Source organism: Cadophora gregata, assembly GCF_030347475.1.
Source record: "Cadophora gregata isolate MNR1 chromosome Unknown scaffold_15, whole genome shotgun sequence".
NCBI classification, from domain to species: Eukaryota; Fungi; Ascomycota; class Leotiomycetes; order Helotiales; family Ploettnerulaceae; genus Cadophora; species Cadophora gregata.
The window spans coordinates 109,391-131,053 of NW_026695938.1; the positions used below are offsets into that span (position 1 = coordinate 109,391).

Sequence of the window (21,663 nt, forward strand, 5' to 3'; positions counted from 1 at the left end):
CTCGACCGAGACCACTTTGTGCGACGCGCGAAGCTGACAACACCACATCCAACCGCCACCTCCTCGAGAACGTCGACCCACCAAACCCCCGACCGCCCAATTCCTACCACCATTGCGATTATTCCCATTCTGTCAGTACAGCGACTGGAGTTTTCAATTCGAAATGGCCCCGCGCCGCGGAGCGGAAGCTGTGTCTGAGGAGCCAGAACAAGACCTCGTGAGCCTAACCTTCAACGAACCGCTATCATGGCGCGCTGGAAAGCCGATACCCACGGGCGATCTCTTGAGGAGACTGGATACTCTAGCAAATGAGCTGCGGGAAATGGATCAGGAGGAGATAGACAAGGACTCGTTCACCAAGGTCGCGAAGGAGCTTGCGGGGCAGAATCTCTTGGGACATAAGGATAAAGGTGTACGCGCATTCGCAGCTTGCTGCTTGGTGGATGTGCTGAAGCTTTGCGCTCCTGATGCGCCATTTACACCTACTCAGCTCAAGGTATGACATAGAAGCTTTGCGCGGGGAAAGCGTCTAACAGTACATAGGATGTTTTCACGCTCTTCGTTACTTCTATCCTTCCAGCACTCTCTGACCCGTCCCACGCCTACAATGCGCAGCACAAGTATGTCTTGGTTTCACTAGCGGAAGTCAAGAGTATTGTTCTCCTTTGCGACATCCAAAACTCCGATTCCTTGATCCTCCACCTGTTCAGCTCCTTCTTCGACATGATCTCGGGGTCCACGAAAGCGTCAACGGGAGAGTCCATTGCGAAGGACGTAGAATACCATATGACTCAAATGCTGGTAACTTTGGTGGATGAGGCGCAAAGCTTGCCTGCGAATGTGGTAGATATCATAGTAGCACAGTTCCTACGAGCTGCGACACCAGGAGGCGGCAAGGGGAAGCAGGAGGTGGACGGAAAACAGACGACACTGCTGCCGAAAGAGCTCCCGGAAGCCTACAATATGGCCAAAAGCATTTGCAATCATTGTCCAGAGAAGATGGCTCGTTATGTTAGTCAATATTTCAACGAGGTCATATTGGAGGTTTCAACTGGAGCGCCTCCGAAACTCAATGGACACCGAAGAACTAGTGACGCAGCGGACTCGGATGACGAAGATGTGCCTGCTGGACCAACGGAATCAGATTTGCAAGAACTTGCCAAGGCGCATAGACTCTTGCGGGAATTGTGGAGGGCATCACCAGCTGTTTTGCAGAATGTTATTCCCCAGCTGGAAGCGGAATTGTCAACAGACAATGCTCAGTTGAGAACCATGGCCACCGAAACTCTCGGAGACATTATTTCCGGAATTGGCGCAGCAGGACCACCTCCACCTCCACTCATGGATGCAGCTGCTTATCCTCCAGCGAAGTTGGAAGACTATTCACAGAATCCTGTGTCGGACAGCATTCTTACGACTCCAATCTCACCCCAATCATTTGTCCAAACCCACCCAAGTGTGTACCAGAGCTTTATGGGCAGAAGAAACGACAAATCCTCGGCAATACGATCTGCTTGGACAACGGCAGTTGGTCGAATTCTCATTACTTCCGCTGGAGGTATTGGTCTGAGTCCACATGAAGAACATGCCTTGGTTCAAGGCCTTGGAGAAAAGCTGTGTGATTCGGACGAGAAGGTCCGTCTTGCGGCAGTCAGAGCCGTGAGCAGATTCAGCTTCTACGACATCATGTCTAAGCTTGCTCCTAATGGATCTGTCAATAAGTCTGGGTCTGTACTCTGTAGTCTTGCTGACCGAGCAAGAGACCGAAAGCACTCTGTTCGGGCCGAGGCCATGACTGCTCTTGGCAGAATCTGGGGTGTTGCTGCGGGCGAGATTGCTCTGGAAAATGACAGCGTGACAGACGCCTTAGGTGGAATTCCTACCAAGATCTTTGATTCGTTCTATGTCAATGATTTGGAAGTGAATGTGCTTCTCGACCACGTTATGTTCGAGCAGCTGATTCCACTCAGCTACCCACCAGCGAAAAAGGGAAAGGCAGCAAACGGAGACTCGCAGACCCAGATGAATGGGGACGGGCCATTCGATGCAGACAAGATCCGTACAGAACGTATCCTCCTGGTTGTCAAGTCATTGGATCAAAAGGCCAAGAAGGCATTCTACGCTATGCAATCTCGGAGGACCACGTATTCTCAAGTTCTCCAACTCTTTCTCAAGCGATGCGAGGAGTTCAACGGCGGTGTCGTTGAAGGGGACGCAAAGGATGTCAAGAACAAACTCGATACGACTATTAAGTGGTTTGCAAACCTGCTGCCCGATCCAATGAGAACGACACAAGAACTGCACAAGTACGCAAAACTGCATGACCGAAGATCCTACCAGCTGCTCCGGTTTGCCATGGCCCCAGAGAGCGACTTCAACACGGTCTATAAAGCCATCAAGGAATTCCAAAAACGTATCAACGCTGCACCAAATGCACCAGCTGGCCTCCTTGATACTCTCATCCCAATTATCTACCGCTCAGCGTCTCTTGTTTACAATCGAAGTCATCAACCAGTCATTCTACAATATGGTCGGACTGATGAGAATGGATTGGCTGCAACAGCACGCAGTGTAATGAAAGAGATTTCAGACAAGCACCCCGAAATTTTCAAGGCTAGCGTCAAGGAACTTTGCAAGTCTTTGGAAGAACAGGCCCCATCGAAAACACGGGTCAATGATGCGGGAAGCGTTGATACTCTGAAAGCTCTGGCTTCTTTCGCCAAGGAATCGAAGAAGGAGGGGAAAAGCGAGATCAATCCAACTGCAAAGTTTACCCAGACTTTGATCAATTTCGCGCTGTACGGAACACCTGCAAAGGTAGCAAAGTACGCCGTCACCATTCTGCATTCAATCGAACCGGCAAGAAAAGAGATGCACATGAAAGATCTGGTTGACAAAGCTCTGGATAGCTGGACGTATGGCGAGGATCACTTCTTGACAAGAATTGCTGCCGTCTCTCAATTGCACCTCCTCGATCCAAAGCTCCTGGAGGATCTGAATGACCAGATCATCGATATCACCACTCAACAAATCCTCTTGAAGACTCGAACTCCGAAAACAGACGATGATCCACAGTGGCAATCTGATGAAGATATGGACGAGGAATGCCAGGCGAAAAGCTGGGCCATTAAAGTTCTGGTCAATCGCCTTCGAACGACTGAGGACCCTGAAATCGCGAAGAACATTGCCGTTCCTGTCTACAAGCTTTTGAACAAATTGATTGTCAAGAAGGGAGAGTTATCAAAACAAAATGATACCCCAGCACACCACAGATCGCGCCTTCGCCTGCTTGCAGCACAACAGATGTTGAAGCTGTGTAAGATCAAGATATTTGATGAACTTCTCTCACCTGTGGAATTTAACCAACTTGCGCTTATCGCCCAGGACTCTTTGGCGAACGTTCGTTCCGGATTTGTCGAGAAACTGCAGAAATACATTGTGAAGGGCAAGTACCCACCCAGGTTCACAACGATCATGTTCATTACTGCTTTCGAACCAGTCCTTGATTTCAAGAACTCCATCATGACTTGGATCCGTTCCCGAGTCAAACTGTGTCGCGATACGAAGAGCACGATCTTCGAACAGCTGTTTCCCCGACTGCTTCATCTTCTGGCACATCATCCCGACTTCAGCACGGAACCTTCGGAATTGGCCGACATTGGCAAATACATCATCTACTACTTGTCCACTGTCGCATCAGAACCCAGTCTAGCTTTGACATACAAGTACGCGGAACGTGTCAAGCAAGCGCGAGACCTCGTCCCTGGTGATGAAGACAATATTTACATACTCAGCGATCTTGCCCAGACACTGATCAAGAAATGGGAAGAAAAGAAGGGCTGGAGCCTGCAGACATACCCAGGTAAGGTGGGCATACCTGCTGGACTATTCGGTGCTCTACCAAGTCATGCAGTTGCTCAGGAGATTGCTGAGAAGAATTACTTGCCTGAGGATGTGGACAGACTGCTTGATGGGCTGGTTAGGAAGGCGGAACAGAAGAAGGTTTGTCCCTCGACCTATAAAACTGTGCACAACTAACAGGAATCAAGCAGAAACGGAAATCAGACGACCACGAGGGGCGCCCTGCTAAGAAGGTGAAAACTGAATCAAAGCCTCGACCAGTCAAAGTTCCAGCTCCAAAGAAAGAGAAAGTGGTTCGTGAGAAGAAGACGCCAAAGCCTAGGAAGTCAAATGCTGGGGTATTCAGCACACCAGATCCTTCATCAGTCGATAGGAGGAAGAGTGGCCGTGCTGCTAGTGCACGAAAGAGTTATGCTGATCGAGATGACAGCGAGGATGATAAGGAGATGTGGGATGGGGTGGCGGAGTGGGAGTACTTGACCAAGGATGGATCCGCTGAGCCTCGAATCGCCCGGCACGAGACCGATTCTGAGGCAGAAGATGAAGATGCGATGGAAGTGGACGAGGAAGCAGAAGAGGAACCCGAAGAGCCCGAAGAGGAGAAGGAGGCTACTCCAGAACCCGAAGCGGGGGAGGAAGATTCTCCAGAGCCAGAACCTGAACCTGAGGAAGAAGAAGTCGAACCTACTCCTCCAGCATCGAACGGCAAACGGACCCTCCCATCGCGCTCAAGTGGTCGCAAACAAGCAGCCGCTCCTACATCATCTGCAGCAGCTACTCCTGTGAAATCAACAAGGGCAAAAGCAGTCCCCAAAGCCAGAGCGAAACCAAAGGCGAAGAGTCCTGTTGCAGTGAAGGCTGCGGTGAAACCTAAAGGAAAGATAACTGCGCCGGCTGCGAAAGGAAAGAAAGCTGGGAAAGGAAAGGCAGCGAAGGGAAAAGATATTTTTGATATGGATGAGAGTGATTGAGAGTTGTCTTCACAGTTGTTTACTGATAATGGGGATGAGAGGAGGGATGTTTGAGTATCATATGGAGGTGGAGGGGCAGAGATGGATATTTGCTACTGGCTATTGATACTGGATGGACCGACTGACTGGGTCTTGAGACATGGATATGATATGATACCAGAGTAATGACTGCAGTGCTGCTTTGGTTGTAGCGGTGATGGAGGGATGGATGGATGCACATGCCTGTATTGGGTGTATTTATGGTTAGCTAGCTAGCGATTGGCTTTTTTTTTCTTGTGAAGGAACAAACTCTTTGCATGCATGCCAGCTTCTAGCTACGTTTGTGACATGTGAACTTTGTCAGCAGTCGAGTGTGATGTGGGGAAATGGCGGCTGAGCAGGGAGCTGCGAAGCTATTCTGTCAGTTATTGCTAAGGAACAATCGACTACTTTGTAGATATCGACGAACAACTTCGATGCGACATGGATGTGCCAGAAGTTGGTTGAGAAATGATAGGGAGACATGTGGGTACAAGTTGTATTGATTTGGGTATCTCGCTAAACAGCGCTACTCCTAAACATCCAAAACTCAAAAGAATGACTTCAATCGTCTCAGACACAGCATCGATGAGCTGCCTTATTAAAAATTACTAACTGGCATTCAAATCGGGTTCTCATCCCCTCATCATCATTACCTCTGACCTTCTCCTAACGTGGCTCACTTCTGGCCAACCTCGCTTACAGTAGCTAAACAGTGTTTTCAGGGGTTGTCACAGCCGGAGCTGGCTCAGCAACAGCAGGCGTGGCAGTAGGATCGACTTTCTCAACAACCGGTCCCTCAGGATACTCAGCGGGTGCCACACGTCCATACTGAGTAAAGTACAGATTCAAGCTGCCATACTCCAACTTCGTAATCAAGAACAAAACCGCAAAAGCGAAGAACGGCGCAGTGAACAGATCCAAGATACCAATATAGATAAAGCCAGAAGTTACACTGATGACATTCCCGCCATCATCGACACCCCATGCGATGGGATACAGGAACCAGAAGAAGACGAGGTAGCCGGCGATGCTGAGGTAGGACTTGGTGATATTGAGTCGCTTGGCGGTGGTGAGGCCGCTGGTGAGGAGGGAGGCGGCGAGGAGGAAGTAAGCGAATGTGCCGAAGACGAAGAAGCCCCATTTGTAGGTTGTGGCTACGAGGGCGCCGGAGAGCCAGGAGGAGACCCAGATCCAGGTTAGGGCGATGTTGAATACGATTGTGGCCCAGCTGACGCCGGAGATGAGACCGACTGCTAGGACTAGAGGTGTCCAGCCGACGAACCTGAGAGTGTTAGAGTGGAAGTATTTATGGGTAGTAGTGGGAACTTACCAGTTGATGTATCGAACGTAGAAGATCTGTCGAAGTCCCTCATCTTGGACGGATGTCTTGACGGGAGTAGACCCAAGATCGGATGCCATGGCGAAGTAGGAGATGGTTCCCACGAAGAGGGAGATGGTAAATAGGTAGTGGAAGATCTTCTCGCCAGCCTTGGCGAAGTAGGTGAGGCCGATGACAACAAGGAGGGATAGAGCATAGATGGCAGTCACTGCCCAGAGCCAATCGGATCCGTTGGTTACGAGGTGGAAGTCTCCCACGGGAGGGTTAATTTCGAGAGCATCATTGGTACGAGCGACGAGGACGTTCATTTTGATGGCTTACGCTGGGTTGGTTAGTAGATGGGAGTGCTAGTTTGTAGATAAGGATGTGAATGAGAATGGGAGAGAAACAAGAGAGGTTGGCTTTAACTACTATATACTTTTCAACACTTCACCAGTGGAAGATGATATCAGATCATCATGGAAACCTCGGAATCTGACAAACACGCTCTACCAGCACAGAGAAGACTTTGAGGGCTGACATGCATGTACAGTTCCACGAGTCTCGAACCCTCTCAACAAAACATCCCATTGGAACATCGCGATGTTGTCGTGAATCCTCAAGCAAAATCCCCACAATCAGATGATGACATGCGGCAGAGTCAACATGGAGGGCCGTGTGATGATGCTATTCGGGAAAAGATAGACAGCATCTCACTGTTTTGTTGGCGCCCAGACACCAATCGTCGGCAGCGACGGCGAGTCTGGTGGTGTCATTGTCATGAGAAGTGTTGTTGTTGGCTGTCGGTAAGTTCTGTTGTGGTACTGCAACTCGGGATCTTCGGACATACTGTCCTCTCCAATTGGAAGCCCACAACAAACCATCCCGCGAGGAAAGGGTAGATGATTGACTCATTTGCCGACATGAGAGTACGCATTACTAATGCCGGGCAAGGGTAACATGTGGTTTTCAACTGCCATTGCCATTGAGGTTGCGAGATATTGCAGTTTGCAAGTGTTGCTGCAATTCTCCAGCCCCGGCACGGTGTGAAATGAATGATTGGGCACATGCAATAAAAGCTCCGGCACTTCCGCAAACTTTAGTGTAGTGTTTTGATGATCCGGGAGTCTGAAGCAGTGTGACGTAAGTGTAACCTTCTGACATGAGGTAAGATATCGTAATCTCGAACCAAGGAGAAAGCAGAGTGCAATGAAACGTCCTCGGATTTCGGCAAGCCACACCTGGGGGCTTCCACTACCTGCTGGGTGAGAGAACAAGGTCACTCACTATAAGTCGTTTTCATAGAAAATATTGCCATACCATATGAAGGATCTGCAGCCGGAAAGTCAACTAGAATTCGGCGGCGCAGACATTTCTGGTGAATCTAGGCGCATTTATTAGTTTGAAGACATCAGTCTAAATCCTGGCCCATGCGTTTCACACTCAACCATTCTCTATTTTGTCAAGAAGGAGAATGATTTATCCTGCTGAACGACCACTTCTGGAGAAGCAGGTTTGTCTCTCTTGAAGAGGTCCAGAACGAGATTATTACTGCAAGCCGCAGCAACATCCTGCAAGTGAGTCAGCAATGCTCATGATACATATCAATGTGGCAACCTACTAGTGGGGTTCTATGGTCTTTATCCTCTGTCATAGGATTCAATCCCATTTTCATCAAAAACTTGAACCCGTCTGCATTTGGACCGCGCTTGCCGAAGACGTAGATGTCAAGTCGTTTGTTATGATTCACCTTCTTCGCCATGAGATGAAGCAAGGTTTCGCCTTCGTTGTTCATAGTAAACATGTTTGCCCCAGCTTTCAAGAACGACGAGAATGGTTCTTGGCTTTCGCTTGTTACGACAGGGAGACCTGTGAAGTACTTGAAGAGCGCAGTCTCGCCCAGATTGTTTCTTTCGTCGATAGCAATACCTAGGTCGAGGAGTTTGCTAAACCATTGTAGTTGGTCTTCGGCATGAATGGATTTTGTGGATGCGAGATGATGAAGGGGTGTGTTCCCATCCGGATCCTTTAGGAGTGGATCTGCACCTGCATCCATGAGTCGCTTGACAGCCCACCAGTTTGACTTTGCGAGGGCAATATGCAGAGGTGTGTGTCCTTTCTTGTTTCGTTGGTCGATGATCGTCTGGCACTTTTCAGCGAGAGCATTGAATCCATTTTGGTATTTGTTCACTGGATCCAATTGCACGAGGAAATGGAATATGCTGTTTCCGGCGTTGTCTACTGCTTCCACTTTTCCACCTCGTTGGTAGACAGAAAGAAACCCCGACAGATCTCCTACATATCGTTCTCGCAATTCTGCCATTCTCGCGTCATGGGTTCTATAGTCTCCGAGACGGCTGGTAATCTGAGATGGTTCCCGTGTCCCCCATCGAGACTGGGAAGCTGCAAGGAGGACAGTTTGGCCGTTACGGTCTCTATGCTCAAGGTCAAGTGTCTGAAACTCCAGGAACGGCTGAATGATACCACCAGTCTTGAATATATCATGCACAAGAGTTCTATCCTCACCGATTCGCGCGTATGGATCTGCACCGTTTTCTAAGAGCAATTTGACGATCTCATTTGCTGCGAGATGATCCTCCAGGGTATTGAAAATCGCGCTCGCAGCAAAATGAAGTGGAGTTGATTCGGCGTCAGGAACCCTGGATCCATGGTATTGTACAGGCTTTGGCTTGTCGACAGGTCTTTGCTTTGCATTACAGTCTGCGCCGGCTTTCAAAAGGACCGAGACTGCAGCCACGTCTAGCGACGTGATTGCTGAAAACAGTACGGGCTTCACTCCAAGCGTCACATCAGCGCCATGTTTTATGAGCAGAGTAACAAGCTCCAAATCATGCATAGAGTTGTTCAGAGAAGACATCCCATCGTTGTCCACGCTGTTAGGATCTGCGCCATGTTCGAGGAGGATTTTGACCGTCTCTGTTCTCCGATAGCTTCCAGAGGAACGGCTTTCACAGACAGCATAGTTGAGAACCGACTGGCCAAGTTGGTTCTTGAGCTCTGTGTTTGCACCTTTGCTCAGTAGATATTGCATAGCATCGGTTTGCCACCATCGGCTTGCGCTAGCCAAAATGTGGAGAGGAGTTGGCCCAAAAACATTGTCATCGGTGTTGCCGCTGTGATATACTCTAGTTTCAGGCTGAATGTTGACATCTGCCCCAAATCTCTCAACTGCTATCTTTATGATGTCCAGGTTAGGTAGATCGCTGTTCACAGCAGTGATCAGATAAGGATCAAGCGACTTGCCATACTCGCCAGAATTAACCCCGTTGATCCAACCTGGTGTGGTCACAGAGTCTCCTATCGCTTGAAACAAGTCTGCATATCCACACTTGACTAAAGTCGTGAGGAAATCCGAATTCCTGTCCGTATTTGGAGAGAAGTCTACACCAAGACTCGGGAGCTGTTTGAGGGCGTCCAAGTGGCCCAAGCTGAGGAGGTTAGTGGCAAGTGACATATTTGGCAAACAGCCTTGCACATCTTCTTCTCGGAGAGTTACATTGCTGAGGGCGAAAAGATATTTCTCTTGGAACTTGGGGTTCCTGCGTGTTCCTAATTCTCCATACTGCCGAGTCTCCTCTTTAGCTTTGGCGTAGATTGGTTCCATGAGTGGTAGAAGCTCATGTACCATATCGGTACAACCTCTCCGAACGGCAAGATCAATTGGAGACGAGATTTGTCCGCAGAAAGCAATTTCTGCACCGTGCTTGATTGATAGACGAATGATCTCTCGGATTCTTGCTGTTTTATTTCCAGGGTGGACTCGTTCCCAGATTGATGGACCGGTGTTCCAGGACATGTTTTGACCATCTGGATCTGGTCTGGATTTATCGTTGATTAGGATCCCACAGGCTCGTGTCCACCCAGTGGGATGAGTGGACCATAAGACTTGCTCTTCTTCGAACTCGGCACAGGCGTGAAGTGGCGTCAGTAGTTCCTTGTCCATGATACTCACGTCCGCGCCAGAATTTAGCAATAGTGAGACAGTTTCTGGTCTGCCAGAGCGACATGCATAATGTAAAGTTGTCCTCCCACTATAGTCGACGGCATTCAACAGGCTGAGGCCGTCACTTTCTCGCAACCTTTCGATGAGTAGACCCACAGTATTTGGCTGTCTTGTTCGTGCGGAGACGTGGAGAAGATTCAATCCTTCGTACGTTACTGCCTGGATATCGGCGCCATGATTCAAAAGCTTCCAAAGGTGTTGCTCAGATGTAGCAGCTGCAAGATGCACAGGACGAATTCCATTGTTATCTTCAGCATCGATGCTTGCTCCGATCGGAGATCGAAGGACAAGATCTAGGGTGTTTACCTTCGACTCATAGGAAGGAGAGGCTCGGCTGCATACGATATGGAGAGGCGTTTGACCTGAGTTGTTCTTAGCTGTTGGAAGAACTTTGAGTTTGAGCAAGTTCGCCAGTATATCAGGTATTCTATCTGCCGAAACACTGCTATTAAACAGCTCATGCAAGAGATTGTTTCCAGCGTGATTGACAGAGAGCGGGTTTACCCCAGCTTCAACAAAGAAGTTGATCTACATCATGTTAGCTCAACTTTTAGTATCTTTCTAACGAAGTCGAGAATCATCGGGGCTTGTGTCTTATAGAGGCTTCGCTGATAGTAGTCAGAGAAATGAGCTTACTGATGTGGCGTCCGGAGACTTCCTGCAGATCCTATGCAGAATGCTGTTGCCTTCAAAATCGCAACAATTGACGTCGGCACCCATTTCGACCAAATACTGAGCGGTCTTTTGGAAATTGAAGGTGTGGGTATCAGCTAATCGAGACAAAACAGTTCCACCGCTGTGGTCCTTAGCCTCGAGGTTTGCTCCTGCGGCGAGAAGTAGAGGAAGGATCGATGTACCAAATCCTGGGATGAGCTCTTTCACGACATGAATGGGAAGTTCGCCTTTTTTGTTCCGGCGGTGAAGATCAGCTCCGGCTTTGAGAAGGACTTGGAGACCAGCTTCCGGATGGTAAGATTGAGAAAGGAGAACATGCAGTGGAGTGTCCCCATTCGAGTCTGCCACATTCCAATCATCCACCAGAGGGAGTAGAGGCTCGATTTCTAGTTCGTGGATAGAACTCACCATACAATGGAGAGGTGTCCTCCCATCGGACGCACGGTCGTTCATACGTGCTCCTTTAGCAGTCATTAACTCGATCAATGGGCCGCAATCTTCGTGAAGGTCCAGAAGGTGGAGTGGTGTATGACCAGACTTGTCCCTTCTGGTTGGGTCTGCCCCATTTTTCAAGAGCAGTAGTGAGATGCAAGAGTGCTTCTTGCTCTTTACGCTGTAATGCAGGGGTGTCTTTCCTTCTTTGTCAATAGGGTTCATGTCGCATCCGTATTTGAGCAGGAGGCCAAAGCACTTCTTCATGTTCTCCTCGTCATTTTGATGTGTGTAGCTTTGATAATGAAGTCCACACACTGCATGGAGTGGTGATGGTCCAGTCTTTCCTCTCTCCAGAATTCCATGCATAGTGTAGCCTTGCATGTGATGTGCATTCTCTGATATTTTGTTTGAATCGGCTCCTTTCGACAGCAAAGAACGCATGGCATCGAAATGAAGGCACTTTGCCGCAAGGAAAAGAGGAGTATCGAGCTGACCGGGAGGATCTACCTGGACGCCGGGAACGTCTAAAAGCAGATCCAGCACTTGCGCTTTGCCAGGCGTTGCGGCCCAGCACAAAGCCTGATTGAGATTCTCTGGGGTCAGGAAAGGAATCATTGTCCGGACGGACTCGACAGAACCAGACTGACATGCGTACATCAAAGGACTTTCTCCAATGCTAGAGGGAGAATTGCCGCATCTTCGATTGTAATCTTTCGTCTTCTCAGTCAAGGCTAAGGACCTGTATTAGAATGTTTCAAGAGTCCGAGAGACAGTGACATGGATAGGAAACACTTACGACTGACACCAGAGTCAAGAAGGAGCTTGACAATCTTATGGTGGTTTCCTTGAGCAGCATAATGTAAGGGCTTCAGGCCCTGGTCATCATCCACGTCAGGCTCTATCACATATTCGAGGAGTGAAGCAACCACTTCGGTGTGGCCTTTAGCTGAGGCCCAAGACAGCGGTGTACGAAGTCGACCATCGCCACTATTACTTTCATTACCTGAATTGAGCAGATGTTCCACGTAATCGGCCATTCCTGCCCATGCTGCAACGTGCAGTGGAGATATTTTCTCGAGTTGGTAAGTATTGTCCCATGTCATGTCCACCCCTATGATGATCAATAGTTAGCAATAACTCGTTTACCTACGTCGCAACAATATTTTGGAGTGATGCACTGCCGAGATATTTGATTTGTGGGAAATAGGCACTGTTCAAAAGACTTACAGGCTGAAAAGGCATAATTATCAGGCCTCATGAAAGCATCCAGTTGGGAAAGAAGCGACTCATCCAGACCATGCCTGCAGACGTGGAGATAGAAATTGTTCATGGCATAATCCAAGAATGGGTGTTTCATCATGATTGGTTGTTGGACTTGCTTCTTCGGTCGATAGAAGTCGTCGTCTACCTTTCGCTCCATAAGAGCCCAATCATTCAAGCAACCTGAATCCAGATACTTCAAGCAAATGAGAGCCATTGACTTGTGTGCGGTAGCAGAATCAATCACTGGAAATTGAGGATGATATCCATCCGAAGCTGGTCTAGATCTCCTATCCTGGTCCATCAGAAACTCTGTGAAAGAATGATGGATGACGGAGACAGTCTCATCTTCAAGAATTTCTAGTAACGGACCGCATGCTGCACGAGCAATTGCCTTTGTGTCTTTGCTATTCGTGTTGCTTCCACTTTGCAGATCAATCACAAAGGCAAGTTCGAGGAGACGCAGCGGCCTTGGTGAGTGAGTAACCCATTGCAAAATGGTGAGCTGAAGATCCTGTGGAACTCGTGATCGGAGAGAGTGGTCGATTAACATGCCATTGTACATGTCTTCAAGTGTAAGTGGAAGCCATGTCAGGGATGGCTCGATGTATTTAATGTCGGGAACCATTTGAGTCAAGTGATCGAGGAGTTCGTCCATCATTAGACGGGCATAGAGAAAGGAGCCTTGAGCTTTTCCCCCAACAGCTTCTTTGACAGATGCCCTCAACTCGCCTTCAACACTGGCAAGCTGCAAGCGATGGTCAACATAGACTGCAATATCTTTGTCTACCTTGAGCTGTTCAAGTCGAATTTGCAGTACTGATGGGGTTCTGAGGACGGCCTCAATTCGAGGCAACGGTCTGCTGGTAATTAGAAGCTTGATCGATGACGGCTTCCGTTTGCCGAGGTTGACAATATTTGTGAAGAAATCTTGTTTGTCGATATCCATTTCGTCCAAGGCATCAATAATGCAGTATACCTTGGGAATGGACACGAGGGCGTGGACCAGGTACTGCCAGAACTCACTCGCACTTATCGTTTCCAAGCCCCGACGCTCATCCACTAAGTGCAATAATGTCGCTTGAAGGGATGGAGAATGATTCAGAATCATAGATATCCAATCTCTTACCAACGATTGAGGATCGTGATTTGTGGCGATAATCTGTCGAAAGAAGAAGAACAACACTGGAACTTCCTCGGTCTTGGCCAATTTGTCGGCAAGCATGGCAGCGAGCACACTCTTTCCAGCGCCGGCAGTCCCTTTCAGCCAAAGAGAACCAATTTCAGGTGAACTGTGCCATTGTTGATAAGCTTCAGTTTCTTGGACCCATTCTCCGGTTCCCCGGAGATATGAATTCAGATGCTTGTGATACTCGCTCGATTCGGAGTTGTAATCTGTAGGCTGAAGCCATTCCTGGATCTTGACAAGGACATCTGGAGGCTGCGGAGCAATGCCAGTTTCATTGTAGTCGTTCACATCCTCATCGTTCACGAGAACAAACTCGAGACTGTCATCTGAGTGCATGCTGGATCCAACGCCAACGGAGCTGGAAGTTTGTGATAGCTCGATCTGATAACAGGATACTCGACTATGAATGATAAGATTTTGAGGTTATCCTAAAAGTTTAATGGATTAGTGCATACAATAAGAAAGATAAATGAAGGAGCTGGGCGATTAGGCTGCAGCTAGGCACCAGACTTCGAAGGATGCTGCTGTGCCGCACTCCTCATCGGATCTGCTTGAAATATTGGATAAGCAGCTCAAAATCGTGGAATACCAGATACAGGCATATTTGAATTTACCTACTTCATCTCTTTCAGAAAAGGTTCACACCTGAGCTGATGGTCAGGTCGGACTAGAGAGGAGGATGTTTGAATCAGGTTGCCAAGGATAACATCGCTTACAGCCGGTTGCACTACTCCTCCAGATTCGAGGATGTCATCCAGCCTGACCGAGATGACGGTTCTTCAACACTCCACACTCCATACTCTGTGACTGGTTAAGCACCAACGACGATGAAAGTTTAAGCAGGAGACGGGCAAGGCCAGTGACACTATAGGGAACCGAGAACCTGCATCCATCTGGTCTAGATAAGTCATGATCTGATGATGCAATCTAGATCTATTGGAACAAAATATATCTATATCTTACTTCCAGCGGCCTGTGAAATCGGTATCGCAGCTTTCCCATGCTCACCCAATGCAAGAATCTCACCATCGGCATTCCGCAAAGTACAGGTAATATGAGCTTCCAGCGTTAGCTACAAAACCCTAGATTCAGCATATCGGCAACGGGAACTCACCCAATCGCTTTCCAATACCCTTAACCTCACAATCAACATACACAACCTCCCCGCCTAGCACAGGTTTCAAACAAACCACATTCAGCGTCCTCGTCAAACCGCCGAAATGCCAGAATTCCTCAGACGACAGCGGAGCTACTGCCATGGTGGTGCACATATCTACTAACAGCGCTTGGGCACCACCGTGCATGAAACCTCGTGGATTTTGGAGATTGGGAGTTACAAGTAGGGAGAAGGTGGTTTTGGCTATTGGTGGTGAGGTTTTGCCGTTTTGAGTGAGGGAAGCTGATTCGATTTTGATGGCTTTCATGAGGGGACCGTCAAAGCCCTGGGTTTCGATTAGTGATCTTCATTGATCGAGAATATCATAAATTCTTGATAAGAGAAAGAGATCTCTCTTCTGGGATAGCTTTGTACCTCATAGTTAGGGATCTTCTTGTAGCCATCGATGAACGCTTGGATTCTTGCAACGGGATCGGCCTCTTTGACGGCGAAGAGAATATCCCATGGAGCCATGTCTGCGAAATGGCGAAGGCAAAAGTCACACCGAGAGGTGTGTTCAACAACTTGAATTTCAATTTGATCTCGAACCTGAATCTTAGCTTATCGCAAGACTCATTGCTTTCGTGAGTGGTTGCCGAGGTCATTTGAGGTTATTCCCGGCACCTAGTTGGCGGGGTTTGTTTACAAGCTGGAACACTGCCATACTTGAGTTTGGACAGACAGCGCAGAGCTAAAGACGAAAATAAAATATTTGAGCTGCCCTTGGGGAATGAATTATTCCATTCTACTTCCTCACTACTGCACCAGAGTTTGCAGATTTATGTTTAAGGCTGGCAAGAGGCTTCAGGGGATTTCTCTCTGTACGTTCGTTCAGCAGGGCTTGCCGAAATCAGGGGGAAAATTACCCCGCACTTAGCTGAAGCCCCTGGAATGTTAGCGAGTACTCACTATGACGTTGAGTATTACAGGGTTTAGTGACCCAAACTCATCAAATCTACGGCGAGATTAATAATGAGCCATGAGAACCTTATGGCGACCCCCCGGTTTCTTAGCACAGTGTGGTTACTGTAAGAGCGTGTGCACACCGTGTCGCACGCTGAGGCTTAGTAAGCACGAAAGTACCGAAGGTATCCGAGATTTTTGGAGGGGTCAAATCCTTATAAAACTTAACACTTATAGAAGCTCAACGTTATTATATAATAGATATTAAATTCGATCGATTCACGAAAAGTTCTCGCGAGGGTGTGTGCTTGTGCAAGTGGGCGTAGTGTGTACGAGTAGCGTACCTAGGTACTAAGCTCTATCCTAATGCGGGAGGATATCCGACTCTTCCCTAAGTACCTAAAGGTACCTAGGTAACTACCTACGAAGGGTACTTTAGGTACAAGTAAGGCCTGTAGAGCCTATAGGTCAAGCCTGTAAAGCCTGAAAGAGCCTGTATTTAAGCGAGGCGGTAGTAGCGTGTGACACCGTGCCTACACGGTGGTGGCAGGAATCACCATAACAGCGTGTGCATACTGTAACCACACTGTGATCCAGGCCCCGCAAATCGCCATAAGGAACTTCTTTTGATGAAGAATGTACTGAACTAAATCGTCTCGCTCTGGAAAACTCGTTTTCCTCGAGCATCCGTCACAAGTTGGTGTTTTGCATTTTAGTGTTGCTTACTCATCACACGTACTTCCATCCACCGTATTTAGTTCGGGAAGTCAAGACTTCCAAACAGATACAACAAGCAACACGATGCGAAAACAAAGCGGTATTACAGCACACAGGGATCAAACTGTCTAGGCTCTGCACTAGATATAGCCACGATGAAGCAATAGTGGAGGGAAGAGAAGAGAAGCAAAGGACAGGACGGAATAGGGGAGAGACCTGGCCTGAGTTGGTGGACATCCAAACACCACGAGCGCGACTCTCCGACATCACAGCGCCTGCTTGAGACATCTGGACCGAATATCTCCAGGCCCTTTGACTTCGATCCTCCGATCCTATTATATTTTCTGCGAGTGCCAACGAATATCTTGGGCTGCGAAGCACTCTGCCACGGGGAGCAGTAGCCACATTACTCGAACCCCCGTGCAACATGCCGTCGCGCGCATTAAGAATACTGAAACCACACAAGGACTGCTGACGGAGGACTTTGCTGACTATAAACGGCTGCCCTGACCGGTTGATGGTTTGTTGGAATACGAGCGCATTCGAGAGTCCTTCGCAACGATCCCGGCATACCTTTTGGATCTGGTGTAACGCACTGTCCTTTACCCCCTCGGATGGTTCTCTCAAGCTCTGCGCCATGTGGTGTCTTCGTTGCCAGATGCTGGAGCTGACGCATTTTCCGAAAACTCGATGCTCCAGCTCCAAGCTTACAGTAGCACATTACAGCCACGCCCAAGCGCTGTCGTCACGACATTGAGCACTTGATTTATTCCAAGCGTTTGCGAAATCAGTACAATGTACTTGAAATTGGATTACAAGGGCCATGGTCATTCTGCCTTCTACTCTTAGAAGTCGTTTCTGTTGTGTCTCGGAAGTCCAGATGTTCCAGAATGTTACAAAGTCCATGTTGTGACCTTCCAATACCTATTTTTCGGGTCGGTGGCTGCAGCTGAGCTTTGGAGTTGCTACAGCCGCAGGAGCAACACGCAAAACGTGCTGAAAATTCCCGCGATAGTGGACGCAACGTCCCACACGTTTATCTCATCTTTACGAAGGCGACACTAAGCTCACTGTCTTTCTATTGCTTCCTTTTCGACAGCTCGTGACACATTCCTCTTGTGGAAAAGTACGAAGCCGTATTCACCTTGTCCGTAGCGTCTATAACGGCGAATTCGAACGTTTGTTCACAATTTTCCTCCTTGAAGCCGTGGAAAGATGATCTTCGTCTGATCCAGATATCTCACGGACGTCCGATGGTGCCTCTTCTCAAATCAAACAGTATATAAAATCTTCATCGCAGTGATCCGGCGATACCCGATTCGGGCGTCATGCTTTGGATGATTAGCCTTGGACCACCAACTTTGATACCACAACTGCAAATCATGGACGGAGGCGGATTTCATGACAACACAACTTCGTAGAACATGTCAGGATGTAAATTAAAAATCCGAGCAGCGTTCCTTCTTGGGAAACTTGGTCTCACGTTATCGCTATTTGCAGCGGAAATCTCTGTCTCTTGTCAAACTGGGCCAAGAAAATCCACCCCAGTCAGCCTCATCTAAAGCCCAGTAACGATGATCTACAGCATGGTTGCAGTTGCACAACGGATTGGTATCATCGCAGCTGCTGGATTGGACCTCCGACTTTGGCCAATTTCCGAATGCTGAGAAGACAATTTATCGTCTGATGTTGACTTTGACCAGATCGTGGAAGGAGACCTGTGGTCAGATCAAGGTTTGCACAGCCCTGCCAAAATGAAGTATGCTGATTTAATCTCTTGCTGCACCTTGAGGACGCAGCAGAATATCCGGTTTACGGCGCCGCCAATAAGCGGCACAGCAGTAGCCGCAGGCGCGCGCCTTAAAATAACCTAACCAAGGATTCCGACGGTCTGTATTGCGCCCCAACTAGTTAACTTCGTAATGGGCCATTCATTCCCTGGAATCACGTTGCCACAAGGCGAACTCTAGTTTAGCAGCTGAAGGTAGCAAAAACTTTGTTGATGGTAAAACAACAGAAGCGATGCCGTCCGTCAATATGGACCATTTGTGTACGAGCTCTACCAACATCAAGAATCAGGTTGGGATGAGAGTCCGAGATGCGACGATCTCTTCGGGTACCACCAGTATCATTAAAAGTACGTACAGTACCTGGCCGAATCATTCAAACTGACCGATACGTGCATCGGGGCTGACATTAAGCTTCCCGAGTTCGCTTGTCAACCACTCCAATGGAACCAAGGCTCTCGGACCAACTGCGGCCTTCTCCCATCTCAACCCTGCCACGAAGGATCCTTAAGTTAGCAAGGTGAGCCGGGGTCTTTTTATTATCGTATCGGTGGGATCTCTCAGATGGCTGTATGGCACCTTCTCCGAACCATATGCTGCCATTGTTTTTCACTTTATGTAGCAAATTCCCAGGGACGGATAAAATGTTGAAACCAATTTGGATCTCACTCTTTTCTCGTCTGGCGTCCAGCTTCATTTATTTCCCTCCCAAGTAGCCATCTCTCGGTCTCGGTCTCGTTCTCGGCCAGAGCCTGCCTATTATCAATCCACCTTGTAATAGAAGCCTATTCGAAGGTCTCGTACCCTGTGAAGCCAAGTCTTCAGTTGACTGCTCCGCAGCCTTCACTAGTGCTGTGCCTCGCGAGAATAGTCTGAGAGTCAGCGTATTACAGACTTGGTGGAGAAGAGGCTGTGTGTCTGATGTGAGTCTTCCAGTAAAAATATCTCGTGTTCTGTACCAACAACAGGCAGTTGAAATCCCGTGAAACGTTCCTTCGATTTGATGCATCTCTTCTGATATAAAAGATTTGGGATCCCCTTCTGCATGTGAAGGATCATACACATTCGCTCATTGTATAACGATTATTTGTTTTCCTTCGTCAATCATCTTTCGTTGGCTTGTACACACAATCCTCTGTTCGGTTATAGTTTACCCGCATCCTCGTATTGGAGGGCAATTGTCATCATGTTGCTCGCGTCGTTAGTCTCTAGCGTCTTGGTCTTCGGGCTTGGATCTGCATCCGTCATTCCAGAATCTATGGTTCAAGAAAGAGGTCAATACACCGGGTCTGGGTCTGGGTCTGGACATGGGTGGCACAAAGACGTAGGATGGGGACATAATGACAACAGGAATTATCATGGGGGCAAACATGGAGGGTGGGGACAAAAGAACTGTGAGAATGGTCCAAAGTCGAGGAGTTGTTGGACAGGTGATTACACCGTTGAGACGGATTCGGAAGAGAGGTGGCCCAAAACTGGAAAGACAGTTCACTACGATCTCAACATCTCCAACATGACTCTAGCACCAGATGGTACGCCAAGACAGATGTTGGTGATCAATGGACAGTATCCTGGACCGCTTATTACTGCAGGTAAGCTACCTGGACCTGCTCTCTTTTGGACCTACTGACAAGGTTAGACTGGGGAGATATGCTCGAGATTGATGTCACGAACTCTATGCAAGACAATGGGTAAGTCAATTTGACATTTGGGAAAATCTCATCTAACATGCTGCAGCACCAGCATACATTGGCACGGATTTACGCAAGTCGGCTCAAGCACTGAGGATGGGTAGGTACAATGCTCCTCGTTCCATAGCAATTATTGACCTCAGCAGTGTCAACGGCGTCACTGAATGCCCAATCCCACCGGGAGCCACCCGCAGATACTCATTTAGAGCAACGCAGTACGGAACAACTTGGTATCACAGCCACTTCTCCCACCAATATGGAGATGGCATTGTCGGCACCATGCAGATCAATGGCCCAGCTTCAGCCGACTACGATATTGACCTAGGACCTGTTGCACTGACAGATTTCTACTATGAATCTATGTGGAAACTGGGACGTATTGCCGATGGTACCACACCAGTCCCCGGCAAATTTGGGCCACCATCTGCAAGCAATGGTTTGATCAATGGTGCCAACATGAACGTTGCCAAGACAGCCGGTCACTACTTCAACACCACCTTGATTCCGGGAAAGAAATACCGTCTTCGTCTTGTCAACACTGCTGTTGACAATGCGTTCATGGTTTCTCTGGACTCCCATGAGTTTACAGTCATCCAAGCCGACTTCGTTCCCATCGTCCCATACGAGACTGATTGGTTGTTCATTGCCATCGGACAACGATATGATGTTATTTTTACTGCTTCAGAAAAGCCAGCAAACTATTGGTTCCGTGCTGAAGTCCAGAAGGGCTGCGGTGAGAACGACAACAATGGCCAGATCCTGGGTATCTTCAACTACAAGACTGTTCCGCTTGCTCTTCCTACTTCGAAGCCAGTTGCAAACTACACTGCTGGCTGCGATGATGAAGTTGACCTCGAGCCTGTCTTGAAGAAGAGTGTACCGAAGCATGAGTTTAAGAAAGTGTATGATTACAACGGCACCAGCACTTTGACTGTCGGCCTGAAACAGACTGAGAAGAAGATCTTCTTCTGGACTATCAATGGGTATGTTCTCCCCATCTCTGCATCGGATCGGAACTAACATCCTCAGAAACTCAATCAACGTCAACTGGGATAAACCCACCCTCCAATACATCAGCGACGGCGACAACTCCTTCCTCCACAACCCCGAACTTGGCATCATCGAGATCCCACACAGAAACGAGTACACCTTCTGGGTAATCCAAAACTCCAACGGCGTCGCGCATCCCATCCACCTCCACGGGCACGACATGTTCATCCTGGGCATCTCCGACCCATCAGACATCGCGCCGGCGCCAGTAAACGGCACCGCGAAACCCACACTCTTCACAGCAGACAACATCGATGACTTGAACTTCGACAACCCGACTCGTCGCGATGTGGCGATGTTGCCGGCGAATGGATGGCTGGTTATTGCGTTCCAGACGGATAATCCCGGGGCGTGGCTCATGCATTGCCATATTGCGTGGCATGTCAGTGAGGGGTTGGCGGTGCAGTTTTTGGAGAGAAAGAGGGATATTCCGAAGAGTATGGATTTGAGGAAGGTGAAGGAGAATTGTAAGGCGTGGGATAAGTGGTATAATGGGAGAGCGCCGACGAAGGCGGATTCAGGATTGTGAGTGAGGGGTGAGAGGTTTTGTTTCGAGAAGGCAAAGCCGGCGCTCATAAGCATTGCTACGATTGCATGGCGTGGAG

The 21,663-nt window shown here is 48.5% G+C and overlaps 5 protein-coding genes across 5 annotated transcripts; 2 read left to right on the plus strand and 3 right to left on the minus strand.

The window, feature by feature from the left end:
- The first annotated feature begins 35 nt into the window (after nucleotides 1-35).
- ONS95_004686 (uncharacterized protein) lies at nucleotides 36-5,062 on the plus strand. The gene is made up of 3 exons (XM_058498056.1): nucleotides 36-496; nucleotides 544-4,002; nucleotides 4,053-5,062. The coding sequence occupies exons 1-3, from the start codon at nucleotides 164-166 to the stop codon at nucleotides 4,830-4,832; spliced, it is 4,572 nt and encodes a 1,523-aa protein (XP_058351566.1). The 5' UTR covers nucleotides 36-163; the 3' UTR covers nucleotides 4,833-5,062.
- A 496-nt stretch (nucleotides 5,063-5,558) lies between these two features.
- On the minus strand, nucleotides 5,559-6,500 carry ONS95_004687 (uncharacterized protein; the record flags this gene model as incomplete). Its single annotated transcript, XM_058498057.1, has 2 exons — nucleotides 5,559-6,135; nucleotides 6,184-6,500. 2 exons carry the CDS (start codon nucleotides 6,498-6,500, stop codon nucleotides 5,559-5,561), a joined length of 894 nt encoding a protein of 297 aa, XP_058351567.1.
- Nucleotides 6,501-7,625: 1,125 nt separating this feature from the next.
- ONS95_004688 (uncharacterized protein) lies at nucleotides 7,626-14,090 on the minus strand (the record flags this gene model as incomplete). The annotated part of the gene is made up of 5 exons (XM_058498058.1): nucleotides 7,626-7,742; nucleotides 7,793-10,723; nucleotides 10,832-12,036; nucleotides 12,102-12,416; nucleotides 12,533-14,090. 5 exons carry the CDS (start codon nucleotides 14,088-14,090, stop codon nucleotides 7,626-7,628), a joined length of 6,126 nt encoding a protein of 2,041 aa, XP_058351568.1.
- A 752-nt stretch (nucleotides 14,091-14,842) lies between these two features.
- On the minus strand, nucleotides 14,843-15,384 carry ONS95_004689 (uncharacterized protein; the record flags this gene model as incomplete). The annotated part of the gene is made up of 2 exons (XM_058498059.1): nucleotides 14,843-15,196; nucleotides 15,286-15,384. 2 exons carry the CDS (start codon nucleotides 15,382-15,384, stop codon nucleotides 14,843-14,845), a joined length of 453 nt encoding a protein of 150 aa, XP_058351569.1.
- A 4,119-nt stretch (nucleotides 15,385-19,503) lies between these two features.
- On the plus strand, nucleotides 19,504-21,587 carry ONS95_004690 (uncharacterized protein; the record flags this gene model as incomplete). Its single annotated transcript, XM_058498060.1, has 5 exons — nucleotides 19,504-19,909; nucleotides 19,957-20,008; nucleotides 20,055-20,108; nucleotides 20,155-20,991; nucleotides 21,038-21,587. 5 exons carry the CDS (start codon nucleotides 19,504-19,506, stop codon nucleotides 21,585-21,587), a joined length of 1,899 nt encoding a protein of 632 aa, XP_058351570.1.
- Nucleotides 21,588-21,663: the final 76 nt, after the last annotated feature.

Bases quoted from the DNA above. Each gene is read 5' to 3' on its own strand.
- ONS95_004686 (XM_058498056.1), top strand. From the start codon at position 164: ATGGCCCCGCGCCGCGGAGCGGAAGCTGTGTCTGAGGAGCCAGAACAA. The intron at 497-543 runs GTATGACATAGA...AACAGTACATAG, and splicing joins TTACACCTACTCAGCTCAAG to GATGTTTTCACGCTCTTCGT. The intron at 4,003-4,052 runs GTTTGTCCCTCG...GGAATCAAGCAG, and splicing joins GGAAGGCGGAACAGAAGAAG to AAACGGAAATCAGACGACCA.